This window comes from Alligator sinensis, unplaced genomic scaffold, assembly GCF_000455745.1.
Source record: "Alligator sinensis unplaced genomic scaffold, ASM45574v1 scaffold122_2, whole genome shotgun sequence".
NCBI lineage: Eukaryota > Metazoa > Chordata > Crocodylia > Alligatoridae > Alligator > Alligator sinensis.
Genome location: NW_005841984.1, coordinates 235286 through 256406, shown reverse-complemented (window position 1 = coordinate 256406; position 21121 = coordinate 235286). Strand labels below are relative to the sequence as shown.

At 44.0% G+C, this 21121-nt stretch overlaps 1 protein-coding gene across 2 annotated transcripts in view; it reads left to right on the top strand.

Annotated features, from left to right (window-relative positions):
- HAPLN1 (hyaluronan and proteoglycan link protein 1) overlaps nucleotides 1–21121 on the top strand; it is a 125099-nt gene that overhangs the window by 69231 nt on the left and 34747 nt on the right. For both annotated transcript variants that reach the window (XM_006021241.2, XM_006021242.2), the window contains exon 3: nucleotides 12076–12447. In XM_006021241.2, the coding sequence (XP_006021303.1) occupies nucleotides 12076–12447 (372 nt within the window). The remainder of the gene's footprint in view (nucleotides 1–12075; nucleotides 12448–21121) is intronic.

The following is a 21121-nucleotide window of genomic DNA, read 5'->3' as shown; positions in this document are numbered from 1 at the left end:
TTTTATTTTCCATTCATTTCTCTTGGGGTTTTATTCTTTCCTTGTTGATGTTCTTTTTCTTGAGTGTCTCTGTTTTCTCTCACACCAATATGACTTGTGCTCACACCAAAAATTACTGGCCTAATCTAACTCAGTTCCCCATGAGAGGAGTACTAAATTAGATTGGGCATAAGTTAGACCAATCTAACCAAACATCTTTACACATTCAGATCACAGCCTTGGGGCTGGGGAAGCCCAGCCATGTCCCAACCCCAGGGCTGCATTTTTCCTACTGCATCCCCCAATGCCACTGGGCTATTTTCAGTCACTCTCCCCCTCCCCCAGCCCCTCCTCCTGCACCAGATGAACAGCCCTGAGCCCACCAAATCCTGCAATCCTTCTAAAAGTGCCAGTTTTATAGGCATTCATGAGTGCCAGGAGCCTGATCCAAGTCAGGGGAGAGGGGTGGCCAGGAATGGGGGAGGCAGGGGTTGGTCTACAGAGGTGGTTGTCTATCTGAAGATGGGGAAGGGGGCAGAGCACTCCTAACAGGCCAGGCTCTGTTTAGAAGAGGAGGGGGTAACCCATTTTACATACTAACATAGTGGCTAGAGGACAAACCCAGGGTGAGATAGATCCAATTTTGTATGCCTTTCCTACCTAAGGGTACTTGAACTCACATCTCCTATGAGAATGCCATAACCACTAGAATACCATCATACCTTTTCTTTGGTCCAGTTAATTATTATTATGCAGGTGGCATTGCTTCAACAGGAGAAAGTGAGGGGGGCCCCAGGCATTCTGTAGTGCCCTATAATGTGCTGGCAGTGCTTCCCCTTGATGGTAGAAGACAAGGTACAAGACAGTCAGGGAGAAGAGGGGTTTGAACCTGGGTTTCCCACATCTGAGCAAGTATTCTAAATACTTAGCTTTTTTTGCTTTGTTTTATGAGAATGAGCAGGTTTAGGTGCCTATCTGTACATGATATTTATGGCTGTATGTCCTGGGTAGAAAGAGGCCCTTCCTTTCAGGAAGCTAGTTCATTATAAAGCACATGGCTTAACACTGCTTTGTGGTTCCCAATCTTAGGCACCTAACTTTTCCTGTATGCTAAATAGGAAGCCTAGGGCCCAAAGTTGGAGTTGTGGCAGCGGTAGTGTGCCTTTCGTAGATCTAGACTCAAAGTACTACTCAGCGGGCACATCTACACATGTGCCAGACTGCACAGTTTTTACTTTTAGTGCTTAAGCAAGCACTAAACAGCTGTGCAGTAACAATTGTATAGTCAGGAGTTACTGATTGCACAGTAACAACTGTGTAAGTCATGAGTTACTTGCTTAAGCAAGTATTAAATGGCTGTGAAGTAACCACCATTACTGCCTAGTCCCGGTGCCACACAGGTTGCTTCCAATGCTACTGCACAGGTTCATGCCCACTGATGCTACATCGCCATAGCAATGAGCTACATCACCGTAGCTCATCACAATGGCGACATAGTGTCTCGTGTCGACACGCCCAGTGGGTGCATCTACACATGCGCTTTACGTCAAACTAATTAGCTCTACAGTAAAGCATCACTGCGCCAATAATACCTACATGTGTGCTGGCATGAGGGTGCTGTAAATTAACTAACTCAACCATAGGGTAGTACCATTAGTGACAGTACTATCCTATGTCAGAGTAATTACATGTGCTGAAATGAAAGTGTATATGGTGACAGGAGCTGGCTGGGGCATGAGGGTGCTAAAGTGCCAGGGGCTCCCTGTCACCTAGCTCCACAGTTTAGCACCCCTGTGCCCCAGCCTGACAGCCCCTCTGCCTCCTAGTGCCACCACTTGGAGCCCAAGGCTATCTCCGTGGGGCCCCTGGCAACCAGGGGCTGCTCCACCCCAGCTCAGACTGCTGCAGTCCTGGGCACACATACAGACACTGTACCTAGGAGCAGTTGACTCCAATGCAAACTGCCCTGGAGTTTATCACTTTAATGGCACATGTAACTGCACCAGTAGCCACAACCACATGAGTTGCTTACTGTGCAGACAGGCACACATGTAGACTAACTGTGATGCAATGCTACTGCGCAGTAGTAAAAAGCTACTGTGAAGTAAGTGTCCCTAGGCAACTGTGCCGGGATGCTACTGCGCTGTAGCACTGGTTACTGTGCAGTCAGTTAGTACTTGGTTATGCAAGCACTAACTGACTGCACAGTAACAACTGCACAGTCTGCATCTCATATAGACGCAGTCGGTGCAAGCAAGCCATTTTAACTTGGAACTTTCATAGTAGTGTTCTACAGAAAGTTGCATTTCCCTTCTTATATTTGTAAATTCTTTTGTAGCTGTACTGTTGATTTGAAACGGTTTGTCTGAACTTTTAACTCTTAACTTATCTGGCATCTGTCACTAGCTGATGAGATACTATACATCAGAGGCCCAATCTGGCATTAATACTACAGAAATAATGTTGTAGAAAATATTTTTTCCTGACAAGCTTGGAGTGGAAATCACAGACACTTGTATATATATATATTTTTTTTTTTCTCTTTTGGACATAAATGAAGTGTAGCTGGTGCCTGAGCCAAATATAAACAAAAAGCTTATGTTAGTCTGACAATACAATTTTGGGAAGTTATTAGCATTCATCATAAATACAAATACTTTTTTTTATATTTCCTTGCATAACAGACTCTACTTCTGATACTGTTATGTATGTAGTTTTATAAGTACCATTTTTTTCTAGCTATTATGGAAGTTACTGTTACCCTAGTATGGCATGTTGTGTTGCCATATCTAAGGAGGGAGTATGAGCCGATTTTAAGTCTAATATTGCTCTAATCATATAAAAAAACAAGCCAGCAAAGCAAAATTCAATCCAAGTTAACTCAATGGATTTAAAAGTAAATTTAAAATAGCTGCAGGCCATTAAAGGTTTCTACAGATCACCTACCTAGAACATGGCAATGATGTAAAAGCGTTCTGATTATAGATAAGGAAGAAATTCTTATAATTGCCATTTTTGTCTAGTATCCACATTTCTGCCATTGGTCTGTAAGTTCTTCCCTTGAAATCTGGCCCCTAGGGACTAACTGTGTGGGGTGGCATAGCGAGAATTATATTCTGAATCATTTTCATGGATAAAATCTGACAAAACTATTTGACAAGGGCTACAGTTAGCAGCATGAGATATGTATGCTTACCAGATAGATTTTTGCATCCTTCCCCCTGTCCCAATCAGCATCTGAAGTTGATATGCTATTACTCATAATAGGTGCGGAAGCCAATGGAAACCACTGAGAGCTGTGAATGTGCCTCTGAGGGTAAAACTTGGACTAAAGATAACAGCTTAACAACAGAAGATGCAGTTAAGCTGAGAAACCTAACAGAGTGTTAATAAATCAATCTGTTATTTGACCATAAGTAGAAATACTGCTGAAGTCATTACAGGTGTATACAGAATGAAAGCAAACAAAACAAGAGTGCTAATTGCAAAACAGTCAGACAAGGGACACAATGAAGAGGGATGCAGAAAGGTGGCTAAAAGCTTCTTTCTTCCAACACTCATATATATAGATGTCAATGTTCACTTTTACTTAAACAATATTCAATTTGAAATATACTTGATTTGGCTAGGGAGAGTTAAGGAGAAGCTGCTTTATGCAGCAAGATTCCAGCAGGTCTTTAAGTAATTCCTACATCAACATTAACTTGTTCAGATCAACCTTCACAGCAGCTTTACGTTGTGCCAGATGAAATAGCAAGAGGCTAGGCAATGTGGACAGCCAATGACCTGATAGCAGCATACTTTTTCTCATAGCTGTATCTACCTGGATATACCAGGCTGTCTACAAGTTATTTATACTTTTGCCTTTCTCTTCCCCATCAATTCTTTTGGTCACATCTTCTGCTTCTTCTGACAAGTCATAGTCCACTGTTAACAGAGAGAATAATACAACATGATATCCTCAGGCCCATTGTAATTTATTTATAGGAAAGAATATAATTAAGCCTTGAAGGAGTTCCTGATTCTAGGAAAGAACATAGAAATTGAAGTTATATCTAGGGAAGCATCAGCAAGCAAGACTATTCAAACCTGTTTAGTGTCGCTCCAGAGGCAGAAAACTTGGCAAAGCAAGCTGTTCAAGTAATTCTTTTTTCTCTTAAGAAAATGTAAAACATATAACCCTATTAAAGGAAATTGTTTCTTTAATAAAATTGCAGCCTATCCTTTGATAGACAGGATTTTTTTTTAATATTCATCTTATGGGAGTTCATTTACAGTCAGTTCTGTAAAGTCTAGGATGCCAGTGCTGTGACAGTTTCTAATTAGGCCTTTGTAAAATAAAACTCGATCTCTATCTCTATTATCCTTTGTATAGAACTTCAAGTAGGTCTGGCTCGTAACAGCTAAACTGGTGTTTACCTTATGAGACAAAACTCTGCTTTCCTTCGGAATGGCTAGTTCCTGGAATTACTCCATTGGAAACCCTGTCTGGCAAGCTTCTTCCACCCCAGCCTTCCAACCCAGTTCTGATCATGTAGAGATTGGGAGTACTAGTCAGGATGTTTATGCTAACTTTATTGTCAGATGTCTTTGTAAGTCACAAGGAGTATCTAAAGTTTATCTAGAGCCTTTGTCACTGTTACCCCATTGCATAAGGCTGTTATGTGACCATGCATATGGCCTGTCTTATCTCCAAAAGAAGCTATACAGTCACAGTTCAAGCATCCACTTAGTAAGACGTCAACTGAGGCTGTAAAAATTTGGCTTTAGGGATGCTGATATGCTCTGCAGTGCAGTGCAACATAACCATTCTAAAATTTCTTTGGATGCCCAAGCTGCTCTTTTCTCTTTAATATGACATTCAGACTGAATATACTCACTCACACACTCCCTAATTCATCATTCAGGTAATCCTACCATATGGATTCATAGATAATTTTACTCAGCAAAGTGAAAGATAGCTTATCAAAGAATTAACAGGGAGGAACGGTCAGGGAGGAATTCTGACATGCCTTTGTAACTGATATTTGCTCATCTGTAAACAGTTCATTGTCTCAGATCAGATTTGCATTCTTTGTATTAACATAGCAAGATATACCGCACATTTAGGCTGACTTTCATTGCAGTAAACTAATTCCCAGTGGCCAATGTTATAGACAGAGGTGCTGCTAAGTGGGCTGGCTCTGAAGGCCCAAGTAGACTAGAAATCTTTAACATAGATAGCTTGAAACATAGGCACTGGTGACTGGGAAATACATGTCCAGAGAATCCATGAGATATTGTGACTCAGACCACCATGTGCCAGCTTCCACTGGTGAAATTCCAAACTGAAACTACCTACATGGCCTAGAGATAGAAATATTGTCTACCTTTGCCAAGAGTTTGACTCCTCTGGAGTGCAACGGACTTTGATGGTACAGGAAGGCATGATTGCCAGTTCAGTGAAGTGATGCTATTTCAGAACATGAATTATGCAATAAATGCTCTGGAGTAAGCAGAAAGGAAAAAAAAAGAATAAAACCACCATCTTGGCTGACATTTTACTCAGGAACCTCCAGAGCTAACAGCAAAAGCTGCTATAGCAATGATTCTCAACCTTTTTAGATTTAGGACACCCCTGCAAAACTGTGCCCCTGAGACAGACTCATGCCATCTCAGATGGCAACCCCTGTGCTATAGCCTCAAACCATGTAAAGTTTCTACCAAGAGAATTGGCATTCTCCTGGTTCAAAAAAAAAGTGTGCAGATGTTCAAGCCACTTCAGGAGAAAAATAACGCAGGAACAACCATGCTTAAATCATTTCTGGGAGAGTTTCTGCCAAGAGACTGAACGTCTACACACTTTCCCACTGCTTAACTCCTCCTGGGGAAAAGATGAATTGGAACCAGAGGAAAGTGTTTCATTGCCTTCCCCAAGTTGGAGAAGGCACAAGGGGGCAGCTGCTCCTCCCTTCCCTCCCACAGTGTGAGAAGGAAGCAGGGGCTTTGCCATGCTACTCCCTCCACTTAGTTCCCCAGGCACCGGGAACTGAGGGCAGGGAGTGCTACCTCCTGCCTGCTTTCTCTCCCCCTGCTGCTCAGCTGAGCAGGGGCAGTGATTGAAAATCTAGAGGGGCCAGGAGTCTGCTACATGGATGCTTTCCCCAAGCCTAGCTCCCAATCCCACCAGTTTCCCCTTGCTGCCCAGCTGACCTACAGCAAAGCAAAGTGAGGCAGGCTGTAGTGCCATAGTAGCAAGGCTCAGTAGCCTTGCCACCATGGCAAAATGCCCTTGCCTTGCCCCACACTGCTCTGGATCAGCCCAGAACAGCACAGGATAAGGCAGACTACCATGCCCCTGCCATGATGGTGCTCAGTACTCCTTCCCCTCCTCCCAGGTCAGCCCAGAGAAGTACAAGAACTAGAGCTATTTTCCTTTGTGGGAAAGCAGGGAGGGTTCCCACTACAGAACAATACCCTTCTCTTACCAATCAGCTTATTGGTGGGATGGTGGGAGGCGAGGGGGCATTCTCCTAGGGCTGGAACTCTCCTGGAGTTATTTGTGAAAAGCTGCTGCTTTTCAACCACTTGAGAGCCTGCCCACTTCCCAGGCAGGAGAGAGGGCAAACGCCCCAATTCATAGGCTCCCCTAAGGGAGGGGTGTTGCAAGGAGCACTCTTGTAGTGCCCCCTGGCTAGAGAGCTTGCCTGTGAACCTGTCCATCCATGGGGCTGGAGGGATGCTTGTGCAGTCTACTTCCTGAGCTACTTTTCTACTAAAAGAAATTTCTTCCAGCAGAAATTAACATCTGCATGCAGCCTAGGTTACAGCTATGCCTGGTTTACATCTTCTATTGTCCAGGCACAGAAGGAGCCTGTTATACACATGCATTAATATTTTTCAAAGTACTGGCAACCCCAAGAGTTCAAACATTGTGAGTCAGACCCCAAGGACAACCACAAAGATTTTATTAAAAGAATAGATTTTTCTTTTGGTCTGACTTCGATTTTTCAGTTCACTCTCCTGTCCCAGAGACACAATTAATTTTACCAAATGCTCCCAAATTTATTGAGTAAGTTGATTTTGGCTCTAGCTTTGTCTTTACTTCAGTTCCATAGCTCTTCCCTTTCTTCTCCCAGGTTTGGCAGTGGAGAGCATGTGCAGCAGTGTCCTCTTGCCTCCAGGCCCAGATAAAATGGGCATCGCATTTCACCTTTATAGGCTTAGTGTTACTAGGATACACAGGAGAATAGGGAGCAGTAGACTCATTCATTTTTCATTCAGATGGAAAAGGACTTCAGCTGTCTTGAGCTTGTTTTTCTCTTTCCTTCCTCCTGCCCACCTATGAAAATAGGGTTCTTCTCATTTCCCCAAACCCCTCTCTCCTTAGAGGAGACAGGAACAGCTCAGTCTGCCCCCTACAACAGCCCTGTCTTGCTGCTTTTCCCCAGGAGGCCTGGAAGTAAGTATGGCAGCCAATCAGAGGAATTTTTCCCTCAAGCAAAGATGAAATGCACTGGAGGGCTTGAGCTTCTCCCCATAGCCAGACTTGTGTTACAACAGATTGCAAACCCTGGGTACAATGCTTCCACATATACAGAAGTAATTTTCTTCGTACTTTCCTTCCTGGCTAAAAACTAAATTATGTGGGGTACTTTTTCTTTTATCTTTAAATACGTACACATTTTCTACATGAGATTGCCTTTGTGATTACAACTTCCAAATGGGAAGTAATGCTTTGATTATAAATGCAGCATTTCCTGAGGAGTTTAAATCTTGCTGTGTCATGTACCCAATGTGAAATGTATAGAAAAGTCAAGCTTATGTTTCCTATTATTGGGGAATGCATGCATCATTTATCCAGCAAGTTTTCCAACATTCAAAAGCCTGGGGCTGTATACAGAAATGTACAAGCCACTGAGTGCCTAATCAGCTACTGCAGTCAAAGCAATGGGAGGCACAAAACAAGCTATAGCTGTAGATGGCTGATATGTGGAACAATACAAGATGTATTCATTTGGAAGTTTATTTGAGCCTGCCTTACAGGGTCCCATCCTACTCTTTTCCTGTTCCCTTTTCAAAATCCTCTTACTGACCATATTTTCACCTGCATTTCTAGGTTTTTGTTTCTAAAGGCCCAAACCAAAGCTAAGGTCAACAGAAATCTGACTTCAATGGGCTATGGATAAGGTTCTACAGACTCAGTACATCTACACATGAACTTCAGTGGGAATTAGCCTAATTTAATGCACATTATAGTATCACCAACAACTGTGCTCTTTAGCTAATTTGCTTTAAAATAGGCTAATGTACTTTTTTCTAGTACCTAACAATGGGGGTACTAGATTTAATGCATATTACCTAAAGCTCATTAGTGAATGTGTAGATACTTTCTATGTGCACATGTGCTGGTGTATGGTTGTGTATACATGTGTGTATGAGAGAGTGAGAGAGAGAGAGAGCGCGATTGATTCTGCACTTATATAAGAAGCTAATGGGAGCAAGATTTTGTGCCATATTTGAGATGCAGTTTAGTTCAGATACAGACCACAAGGATGGAACTGCTAAGTCTGTTTTCTTGACCTATATGTATAGTGAAGTTAGTAATTTTCTTGTAGTAAGTGGATCCTTGTGATTCATTGCATAGTATTAGTCTAGGTCTCTAATGGTAAAAGATGGCAGTATGTGCAACCATCTTCACAAGAGCTGAGCTTGCTATGTCAGTTTTTGCAAGCTATGCATGGCAGTAGGAGGGAGTGATTAAGGAAGTTATTTTAACTGCTTGCTGACTGGGCCAACTGTTACTGCCAAAACCTGGGATTTTCCCAAGGTATATTAAGATGCACATTGGGAACAAAGAAGCCCCAGAGACAAAATAACTGAAAAGAGCAACTGGTTCAATTTACAGTAGATTTCATGATTTGGTAGAATATCAACCATAATGCCTTGATAGAGACAAAAGGGAACTTGAATCAAGGGATCTAGGGTAGAAACATTGAGGATAAAGGAGTTGCTGACCCAGGTGTTTGTTCATCTGAGACAATAGACCAAAGTCTCAAGGGTGAAGAGGTCTTCATGTGTTACAAAGAGGAAGATGCTTGAGGAAGGCAAGTGAAAAAAATTCAGATAGTTACAGGAAGTGGTAACAAAAATTCAGATACATTTTGGCGGACTTATGTTCTTTGAATATAACCCAAAATCAACAACTAGGTCAAAACATGAGCAGAAATTTGGACACACTTTCACATTTTGGCTTCTACCATATTATTATAAAATACTGGCATTTTAGTACTTTAATTTGGGCCAATATAAACATCAACTGAATAAATGCATTGTACCCTGTCGGTGTGGGCAGATCCAGGACCATGGGGACAGAGGAGCAGCAGCTATACCTGCTTCAGCTGCGTGGCCCATGCACAGTGAAGAGAGGTCATTGTGCTTGTGACACACAGCCAAAGGGAGTGTGGCTGAAACCCTTTCTTGTGATCATGGATGTCAGCGAGGTCTTAGAGTTCTGCGTATGTGGTGAATTCCATGTGTTCCCTGGCTGGTTGTTGCAGGGTCTGCCCTGAGTTCCTGCTTTCAATAGGTCCAAAACTCACTGCTATTTGCCCCCCACCCCTCCCATTCAGCAACAGGGGAAAGGAAAAAAAGTATGAGTGGCCACAGCATGGAGCCTGGAGAGCTTCATGAAAGCAGGAGCTGAGCACTGCCACAGCTCGTCCCATTCTTTCTTCTGCTACTGAATTTTGGGGGAACCGGGGAGGAAAGCGGAGAAAGTGGAAGAGTGAACAGCAGCAGGCTCTGGAACAGCTTGAAAGCAGGGACTTCAGGCAAAACCTGTGGTTTTCAATTGGACTACTCACTGGAGTAAGTGCTCATCAGGGTGAGTAAAGGCCTTATAATCTGGCTCCCACAGCATTAAACTTTTTGGATAATTTTCCAGGTTTTACTTCAGAATTAATAATAGAGCAACACTGAGTGCATTGGGAAAAATGTATATTGCACTGGTTACCAGATTACACTGGTACAGGGGCCTTTGATTTGTACAGCATAAAGAAGCTCAATCTTGGTGATCATAGGAGATCAGCTCCATGCTGATGATCAAAGAAAAGAATTCATTATCCTCTATCTTGCTAAATACACTCTTCTTTCCCTCTGGCTCTAGAGGACAGCTATCAGTAATCAGACCCCTCTACCTCGGGGGTCAGCAACCTATGGCCTGCAGGCCAGATCTGGCTCACTGAAACATTTTATCTGGTTTGCAGGGCTGGGAGGGTTCTGTGGCATTTATCAGTGAGGGACTTTGGTGAAATTTCTGCAATGGGGACTTTCACCCTTAAGGCAGGAAAACGGCAGCAGCATTGTGGGGTGAGCAGTGACTGCGTTTCCAGCTCTGGTGGCATGAACTGAGTTAGAAGCAGTCTGCACTTAGAGCTAAGCTCCACTAAAATGGCCCTCACTTCATAAAAGTTACCAATCAGTGCTCTACCTGGTCCAAGTTACTTCCCCTGTTGTGCTGACTTCATTGTGCTGATTGTTACAGGGCACATCTACACGTGCATATTAATGTGATGCAATAAACTCCATTGCATATGACGCCAAAGTTTATTGATCCCAGGAGCCATGTTTACACATGCACCCAGGACCATAGCATGTTGAGCTGGGTTGGAGCAGTCCTGGCTGGCAGGGGAGTCTGGCAGTCAGTCTGCCAGCTGGGGCTGCTCCCCACACTCAGTGTGCTGCAGAGGGGCTTGCTGGGGCATAAGGGAGCTTCAGTGCAGAGCTAGTCATCAGATAGCTCTCACACTGAAGCACCTTTGTGCCCCAGCCAGGCCTGCCAGCATCTACACATGCAGCACTGTTGAATTAAAAAACTCCACAGCAAAGCAGTATTTTATTTATAAGTACTATCCTCCAGTGGAGTTAATTAGTTTACTCCAGCCTAATAGCCATATATGGATACAGCTAATCAGGCAACTCTGAAATAAATGTCTGTGTAGATGTGCCCACATTGTGGCAGTGAAAGTGGTCACCAACCACTGAATCTCGATCCACCTCTTGCGGTAGATCTCGGAGCCTCTTGGAGTCGACCTGAGGCTGGGGTGGGGGGCTGAGTGGCCGTGTGGATGCATGCACATGCTCCAGCCCAGCAGGTCAGTCCATGGGGGAGGGAAGGGCCGGGGGCTAGATTGAGGCTCCCACAGTGAGGGACAGTGCTGCAGGAATAGGGGTAAGTTGAGTGCGGCCCCAGCCGGGTAGGACTTACCTGCTGGGGAGGCATGCCCCAAAATAATTTTTTCTCCCTCTGCCTCAATCTGTGCCCCCCTCCCCCCACTCCCCACAGACATACCTGCTGGGCGGGGGGGGGGTGGCAGGGGCGTGCAGTAGATCTTGGGTTGCTTTTAAATGCCAAAGGTGATCTCCTACTTAAAAAGGTTGGAGACCACTGCTTTACACATCAGTCCTTCCTGTGCAAGTAGCAGCTAACTCTTCAGTTGTTACCTGTGAAGAAGTACCTTGCAGTTGCTTTCTCCTTTCCACTGATGGGTCACAAGCTGCCCTTTCATAAACAGGGTCCAATGAAATCAATGTATTATTAACTGTGTATTAGTAACTGCTTAGTCCCCAGGGAAGTAAGGACTGCATTTGAAACACTGTCTCAGTTCAAGGCACAGGGTTTCATAGTTTCATAGTTTCTAGGGTCGGAAGGGACCTGGGCAGATCATCTAGTCCGACCCCCTGCCATGGCAGGAAAGAATACTGGGGGTCAAACGAACCCAGCAAGATGGTCATCTAACCTCCTCTTAAAAACCCCCAGGGTGGGAGCCTGCACCACCTCACTTGGAAGCTGGTTCCAGACCCTAGCCGCCCTGACCGTGAAGTAGCGCCTCCTGATGTTTCATTAATATCTGTTAGATACCCATGCGTTCCTTATCCAACATTAGAACAGAACGGGTACAATATCCACTGTTCTGATTAGTATAACTTGGCTGTGAGTGGACACAGCATGCAGATCTACCGTATCACATGGTTAATGTTTACTACAGCATCTATCATGTATCTCATTTTTAAAATGAAGATAGTGAAGACTAATTTTTTTTTCTCACATCCTAGAAGATGATGGCCCCCGTCTATCTGTGGTAGCAGAACAAAGTAAAGTCTTCTCACACAGAGGTGGCAACGTTACACTGCCATGTAAATTTTACCGTGAAAGTATATCAGCTGGCTCAGGAACCCACAGAATCCGGGTCAAGTGGACCAAACTCACCTCAGATTACCTCAAAGAAGTGGATGTCTTTGTTGCTATGGGACACCACAGGAAGAGTTATGGAAACTACCAGGACAGAGTGTTTCTGAAAGAAGGCAGTTCAAATGATGCTTCTCTTGTAATCACAGCTCTAACACTGGAGGATTATGGGAAATATAAATGTGAGGTGATTGAAGGCTTAGAGGATGACACAGCAATGGTAACTCTGGATTTACAAGGTAGGTAGCACATGAATCATGGCTGTCTGGGGGAGGCCTAACAAGTACATATTTTTCCTAAATACTGATTAAATTAATCGTAGCAGCAGTGGCAGAATGAAAAAGGTCTTACACTTACTATGTTTAGCTTAAGTTTTATTAAGCATTGGTAAGACCACAGCTGGACTGCATCCAGTTCTGGGCACTGTACTTCAAAAGGGATGTGGATAACCTTGAGAAGGTCCAGAGGAGAGCTACCTGTATGGTTAAGGGCCTGCAGGTATGATCCTATGAGGAGAGATTGAGGGACCTGAATTTCTTCAGCCTCCGCAAAAAGGAGGCTGAGAGGGGATCTTGTGGCCATCTACAAATTCATCCGGGGGCAGATGAGGGAAACAAGGAATAGGGGACACTCTGTTTACCAGGGCGCCCCTTTGGGTTACCAGGAAAAATGGCCATAAACTGACAGAGAGCAGACATTAAGAAACATTTCTTTATGGTAGGGGCTGTCAAAATCTGGAATGGGTTTCCAAGGGAGGTGGTGCTCTCCCCGACCTTGGAGGTCTTTAAGAGACTAGACAAACACCTAGCTAGGGTCATCTGACCCCAGTGCTCTTTTCTGCCCAGGGCAGGGGGTCGGACTCGATGATCTACTAAGGTCCCTTCTGACCTTAACAATCTACGAAATCTATGAAATCTTGATATGTTTGGAATAATTTTCTCAATATTAGCTAATGCATTGTCTACGCTAGTATCTCATCCAGGGAGGAGACTAACTGTGAGGCTCTGCAATATTGCTTATAGACACAGGACATTAAAAGGTTTCAACTGAAGTTGACAGCAAGAGCCATGTTGCCTACAGTACGTTGCTCAGTATTGTTGCTGATGGGCCAGCCAGTGCTGTAACCCCTGATCTATGGAATGATTGTTATAGATCTACAAAGAGAGTAAAATATATTTATTATATTTCAACAATTCAAATTAATTGAATATTCTAGTTGGTAGATATTACAGTAAAAGCTTTGTCATCTGGCTCCCATGGGATAATATGCTGGTTAATTGAGAAGCCCAAACAGGCGTCTTTGCCTGTTCAGGCCGCTGCTTCTCCTGCTGCATCTGGGGCATTGCCACCCCTCCCACAGCATCGCCAACCCTCCCACTGCATCGCCAACCCTCCTGCAGGCCCTGTGGGCCCTGAGGGGCAGGTAGGCGGGCCCTGCACAGCCTGCTGTGCCCCAGACTGGGGGGGGCTTGGAGAAACTGGAAGTGCCACTTTACCTTACAAGCCGGCATGCCGGTTAATAGGACAAGCCCGCTTGTAAGATGCTGGTTAACGGAGCTTTTACTGTACATACACAACCTGTCCTGCAGATGACCATTACCTTTTATCTGTGGAGTTATTTGAGAAGTGGCACTTATAGAATCTGAGGAACAGCTGTGATCTTCTGGGGTTTTTTAACTAAAAGATTAATTTAATAGCTATGTACGAAACTAGGTTTTCTCTAAAAACCATTTAAGAAAAAAGAGAAGGTTTGCTTATTTGTTCCAGGCCTGCAGTATATTACAGTTGTAATTAAACAATACAACTGTTTTTAAGATCTGAATACAGCAATAACCCCAAATGGCTATGACAGTTAAAACTGGATCTCACATCAGAAGAAGCAAGAGTTTCATAAATGAAATGTGGATAAATATTTCAAACAGATATGTTATGTTGGTTCATCCTCTTTAGCTAGGCTGTTCAACTGCTGATTTGTGAGCTGCATGCAGCCCTGGAGAGGCAGTTTGTAGCTCCTGGGATCCCACCAAGCTGTTACTTCCTACATCACTCTGGCTGCAATGGCAGCTGGGGACTCAGAGCTCTCCCTCCCTCCTCTGGCTTTCACCTCCTGTCCCCATGCCAGGAGAGAGGCAGCACAGCCCAGGATGTCAGGGGAGCTTGTGGCAGGGGGAATCCACAGCCTGAGACAGCCTGAGACACCCATGCAGTGCAGCAGGAGAGCCTGTGGTTGGGTAGCTAAGGTTGAGGCCAGGGCTCCCCATGAGTGCTACAACAAGGCACGGGGTGACTGGGGCATGGTGTGCAGCCCAGAGGGCCCATGGATCACAGAGGTGTAGCCCAGGGGACATGCAGTCCCTAGTGCTTACAAGTTGGACAGCTCTGCTATTTAGGAAGAGCACGTACCATATTTACTCAAATGTAAGAAGACCCTGAATATCTTTAATGTCTGATTTCCAACTGATTTTCATGGTAACACAATACGACATCTACAATTGTTTTGTTTCATCCTTGTATTGTTAGATTCTTTTTAGTGAAAAGAGTTCTTCAAGGACAAAAAAAAAAAACACAAAAAGTTTGCTAACCCCACCATATTAAACCCAAGTATGTCTTCCTTTGGCACATCTACACAAGACACTAGGCGTGCAGTAGACTACTTCTACCATGCATTAGTATGTCATGGCAAAAGCATTAGTCTAATGTGCATTAAGCATCACCAAAAGACCATGCACCAGCTCTACTGCACATCAGAGTCAGCTACTGCATATTTAGTTATTACCTGTTATTACAGGTACTAAACTTAATGCGCAGTAGTAACAGTGCATTAATGCAAGTGGAGACACACCCAGTGAGAATTCAACTCATCCACATTGTTCTCTGGGGATCTGAGGCTCACAAACTGTACCAGCCATCATAAATAAAAATATTGTTCTGGTTTTCCTGATTTATGCAGGGTATAACCATTTTAGTCTCTAGCTCATCCAGAGCAGAAAGATGCCCGAGAGGGATTTCATTTGTTCTAAATATGACGCTATCACTTTGCAGACAGCATTATGAATTATTACAGTAGATAGGGCAAAATCATACTAAATATTTATTTTCATCATACTTCATGAGATGCTTGGCCGTATATGTCCCCCAAAAAGATATAAATCTTTTGACAGAAGGATAATGTTAGAGTAGTTTCCCAAAGAATGCCAACATTTTCAGAAAATGTAGAGGCTTAACAGTTTTTCACTCCCATATAATTAAAGAAAATAGATCTGCAAATTATTTACAAGGAGATCTGCTATACAGTCAGAATGGTTAGGCATATTTTTCTGGTGTGTATCTGAGAGGAAATCCTTGTCAATCCCAGGTTATCCGCTGGCACTATTTAGAAAAATATTTGTGCACCTGCAAGTCAATGAAGGACAGGAATCCTCGACCTTCACAGTGGTCTATTATATGCTATGGTATTGTTTAATGTATTTGCATAGAAATACTTGCTGACTGGCTATTGAGGCCAGCCTTACCTTTACACACTTTATGTGTATTTTTCAGCTCCTAGTAGCACTGCCAGCTGGTGCATTCCATTTGTCAATGCAGAAAGACCAACACTGTGTCTGTGTCATTGTCAAAGGCAAAAGTATTCAACTAACGTATTTCACCTCATCATTATTGTTCATCTCCTAATAAAGAGTTACATTCTTCTGTGAAATTTAGGATTTAGAGAAAATTAGACATGTACAAGTTAAGTCAACTAAAACCCATTTTTGAGTGGAGAGAAAGATGAGAAGGAGGCAAAAGGCATTTGGCTCCACTTTTCCCATTTGCCAGAGGCATTCATGTATTCAGTGACAGCCTTGCTCAAGAAAAAAACCCTGTATTAGCTGTTCAGTACAGCTGCTCTGATTCTAACACAAATCACTGAAGCGATATCAGTTTTAGTCTATAATGTACTGTTTAAAAGAAAGAGAAATGCTGATGGGTACCCATTGTCAAATTCTGTGATGTGAGTCCAAATACTACCATACAGAACTAACAACCCTATATGTGTTGAGGGGTGACAGAGGGGGAGGGAATGATGTTTGCAGGCTTTACATTCTCCATTCCCTGGGCTGTTTTGAAAGGCTGGAAGAGCCTCAAGAGTAACTTAGGCCATATTTATATTGCTTCTTACCTGAGTTTAGGAGCACCATCAATGAAATAAGGCCTGCTACCCACTCCTACTCTCTGTGTGCCCAGAGCTAGCAATGGGCAACCACTGTCCATAGGTCAATCCAGAGCATGGACTCTGGCACTATTAATGGGGCATGCATTCAGAACATCTCTAAACTGTGCGTGCTGCCTGCTGGCTATGCTTCAGCACATCCGTAGATGCTTGCCTCCATAGATGCTTCTCAAGCAAATCCTGGGACGTTATTCTCCCCTTGTACTCGGCCTTGGTGAGGCCGCAGCTGGAGTACTGCATCCAGTTTTGGGCTCCACAATTCAAAAAGGATGTGGAGAAGCTTGAGAGGGTGCAGAGAAGAGCCACACACATGATCAGAGGTCAGGGAAGCAGACCCTACGATGACAGGCTGAGAGCCATGGGGCTCTTTAGCCTGGAAAAGCGCAGGCTCAGGGGTGATCTGATGGCCACCTATAAGTTTATCAGGGGTGACCACCAGTATCTGGGGGAACGTTTGTTCACCAGAGCGCCCCAAGGGATGACGACTAGGTCGAACGGTCATAAACTACTACAAGACCGTTTCAGGCTGGACATAAGAAAGAATTTCTTTACTGTCCGAGCCCCCAAGGTCTGGAACAGCCTGCCACCGGAGGTGGTTCAAGTGCCTACATTGAACACCTTCAAGAGCAAACTGGATGCTTATCTTGCTGCGATCCTATGACCCCAGCTGACTTCCTGCCCTTTGGGCAGGGGGCTGGACTCAATGATCTTCCAAGGTCCCTTCCAGCCCTAATGTCTATGAAATCTATGAAAATCTATGAACATGCAGAGTAAGCAAGGCTTGTTTCTCAACAGTAGCCATAGGCTCAGAAAGGAAGCAGAATAGACATGGCTTACAGAAACCTACACTGCAATGACACTAGTAACTGTAGCTCATATGACTGCGCTAGCTTTGGTACTACTCAGAATGCAGCTGTGATAGCATGGAAAACACCACAAGCTAACTGCTCAAATATTAACCCTGTTTCTCAGGCAATTCTGAAGCCTACACTAAGTTCCAGGCTACTGTGACTAAACTGCTAGAAGTACCCAAGCTAGCTAATTTAGACCTGGCTCAGATGTATCTACATTACACTAGCCATATGTCTAGGTTAGGACAATATCTACCCCATTTTCTCACATATACACTTTTCCTCAAAATTATCCCCCCTAAAATTGGGATGCATCTTTTAAGCAGAGAAGCTGTTTTCTTTGCTGGAAAGGAAGCAAGCCTGGAGGCACTGTGCATTCCATACAGCTGCCAAGATGGCTGCCACTTGTGCCTGCTCAGCAAAAAGAAGGGACAGAGTTCTGTGTTACCCTCTCACTGCCATAGTTATTGTGCCCAAGTGAGGTGCTGGAAGTATCTTGATGAGGAAACAACACTTTATTTATTATACAAGAACTTATATAGAGAACTACTTCCAGTAAAGAATTAGCGTCTCTGCTACTGCCCTTGCAAGGGTGCGTACCTAACATTGTGTAACATAGAGTAAGTTATTCTGGAAACATAGAGTGCCTAGAAAGTGTGGCATCACAGAAGACAGTTTGCCATACCAGGAAGATCCTGATGCCACACTTCCTGGATGCTCTATATTTCTAGGAGGACTTACTCTGTCACACATTCTGAAAACATTTTTTTCTACATTCTACCTTCCAAAAAACAGGTGCATGTTTTATTTGGGGGTATGTTGTATGTAAGACAATATGGCATATATCAGACCCTAGATAGTCCTGAAATCCCTTCCTGAGCTACTCTGTCTTTTATGCTATATACTATCTCAGCAATTTTACATGCTACAGCATCACCTCTGACATTATCTTGTCATCCTCTCTCTCATCCCAAGCAAGTCCCTTTTGTCTTGGAAAGAGAGTTGTCTCTGCAATGTCTGCAGCTGGGACAATACTCCCCATGGCAGATAAAGGTACTTCATGGGCACGTCTACATGTTGCCCTATGGCGACATAGTGACATGCTACATCGCCACATGGTGCGCTACAGTGATGTAGTGATCATGTATGTCTATACATGATTGCCAGCTACATTGCCATAGCAGCACACTCCCCAGGTATAGTGCACCACTACGGTGATGTAGCAGCGAAATCTACCCATGTGCCTCGCACATGGCACAGTAACATCCCATACTGCGCCATGCTTTAGTACTTCCTTTTGAAAGTACTAAAGCATGGCAACATGTAGGCACACCCTATGTCTTTTTTGCTCTGTGTAAAGGGTAGACCAGGATAACGGTTGTATGAACATGTACTCAGATAGTATTCATCATACTACAAGTTTTGAACCAGGTCCTCAGCTTATGCAAATCAGCATAGCTCCTTTGAAATCAAATTTATTAGCTCCTTCCTGTTAAAACTGAAAGAATCCACTCCATGCCTCTACTAACTATAGCTGGAGCAGGTTCGCTTGGTGGTGGCTTAGGGAAAAAAAACTTAGAAGTCATTGTACAAGTAAGCAGACAAGGTTCCTTGGGTGAATTTGATATCTTTTATTAGACCAACCCAAATGGTTGGAGAATAGTTATTAAGCAAGCTTTCAGGTTCAAAAAACCTTCATCAGGCTCAGGAAGCTGCAGCAGTTGGTGTGTGCTCTTCCTGGATGGAATGCCGAAAGCTTGCTTAATAACTATTCTCCAACCATTTGGGTTGGTCTAATAAAAGATATCAAATTCACCCAAGGAACCTTGTCTGCCTATGTCCTTAGACCAACACGGCTACAACCCAAACCCTTGTACAAGTAAGGACATTGTCATGGTGAGGGGTCTCCAGGGATGGCCATGATACCCCTAGGGCTCCATGACTGTGTCAATTCCGCCCTGTGGGCACCTTCTTTTCTCACCTGCCACATCTTGTTGGTATAAATAATAAATAGGGAGGCTGCCAATGAGTTTGTGTGCAGTCATGGTTCTGTTAGACCCCTTCATCCCTGCAGGTTCTTGAAATCCCTTGCCAGGTCCTGCTCCAAGTCAGTGCTTCATGAGACACCTTAAGCCTTATGGGATAGATGCGTGGCTCCAAAACCTTCCCTTTACCACGCCCCATGCCTCACAGGTGGTATATAAATATTGTCCCTCAGATGAGGTCTTCGCCTAACTCAGTCTCCTGTTGTCACTGGGCCCCTGGCCCTTGTTGCTGTGCCCTTCTGGTGCTGGGCTCTGCAGCCCCTGTTGCTGTGCCCCTCCAGCTGTCTGCACCCCTGTCACTGTGCCCCTCTGGTGCTGGGCTCTCTGCACTACACTCTGGCTGTTTAAGGAGACAAACTTCTTCCTAAATACTGTGCAACTCCCAGCCCCTCCCAGGTACGTTATGAGCTCCTGGAGCCCTATTAATCTTCCAGGCAGCAGATCAGGCAATCAAGGTCCCCAGGTAGCTCCTTCACACAGGAAGCTTGGTGGGTGACAGAGAACTAATTCCTGCCAGCCCTAGCCCTGGGGCTTATATGTGCTCAGGGCCTGGCCTCCTTCCGGCCAGCTGACTGTGGACCAATGCCAGCTGATTTCCTCATTAGCCTGCAGCTGTGGAGCTTTGTGCCACTCACAGGACTCTCTAGCCAGGCTACTTCTGCCCTTAAAGGAGTAGGCTCATCTTAGTACCCTGTGACAGATGTGTTCTCTGGCTCAGTGAATCTTGAATTTTGATTTACAAAGTGGCCCGCTTTCAACAGGATGGTTGAAGACTGTTCAATATTTAGCCTATCTTGTAGCTAGTTGGTTAAAGCATTCTTGTGGCAGAGGGTTTGGAACCTGCCAAGGTGAACATTATACCCAAGTCTTTCATTTCCTGGGTAAGTTCTCTAACCACACAAGCTACTATATAAAAAGCACCATCTCCCACCACCTCTGTAAATGAAATGGGTTGTGTTTTATGAAGAGTTGATTCTTGTTGATGGATATTGAACATTCAGAGCATATGTTCCAAATCAGGCCCTCTAGAAACCCAGTTTAAGGAAGAAAATATTACAAAACCATTGCAAGTTTAACCCTAATTCATTCAGGACCACGGAGACTTAGTAATTATATTGTAACAGCTGATGCACCTCCCAGCAGCAACTACCCCACTCCTTCCAAATCAGCTCAGAGGTATATTTATCCATTGTCACATAGCCCCACAGTTCAGGGATTCTTTTTGGACCTACTCATTAGGTGCCAGCTTTCTCAGATTAGACAAGATGAGGGCACTTCTGCGCCTATTCAGAAGCAGAGCTTTAGGAAACTGGAGAATTCATTGAAAATTTAGATGTCTAATTCCTTAGACACTTAAGGGAAGAAATGTTGAGTATAGCACTCTTGGACCAGGGCACCTAACAGTATAAGCACCTAAGTCAATCTGAGTCTAAGATAAGGCTGCGTTTTCTCCTAAAAAAAAATAAACTTTATAAAACATGACATTGGCCATGATTGGTATTAGACGTGCTGTAATCTTCATACTTATCCACTTTCATTCTTTCCTACTCCTTTCTCAGCTCACCTTTATCTTTTAAAGTGCTGGTTTTGACTGCAATTGTCTGTATGTATAAAGAGATCATATCAGAGCAAATCAATGTCTGTTGGCAAAAACAAGGTATATCAGCCCATCCTTTCTGATCCTAACATTCTATATCTGCTACATGTAATGAAGTTAATCTCACAGTGGGAAAGTTCCACATCAATAGGCTGATGTCCTAAGATTCTGGCCCCAAGGGTATTCATTGGCAGAGAGACAAGCCCATTT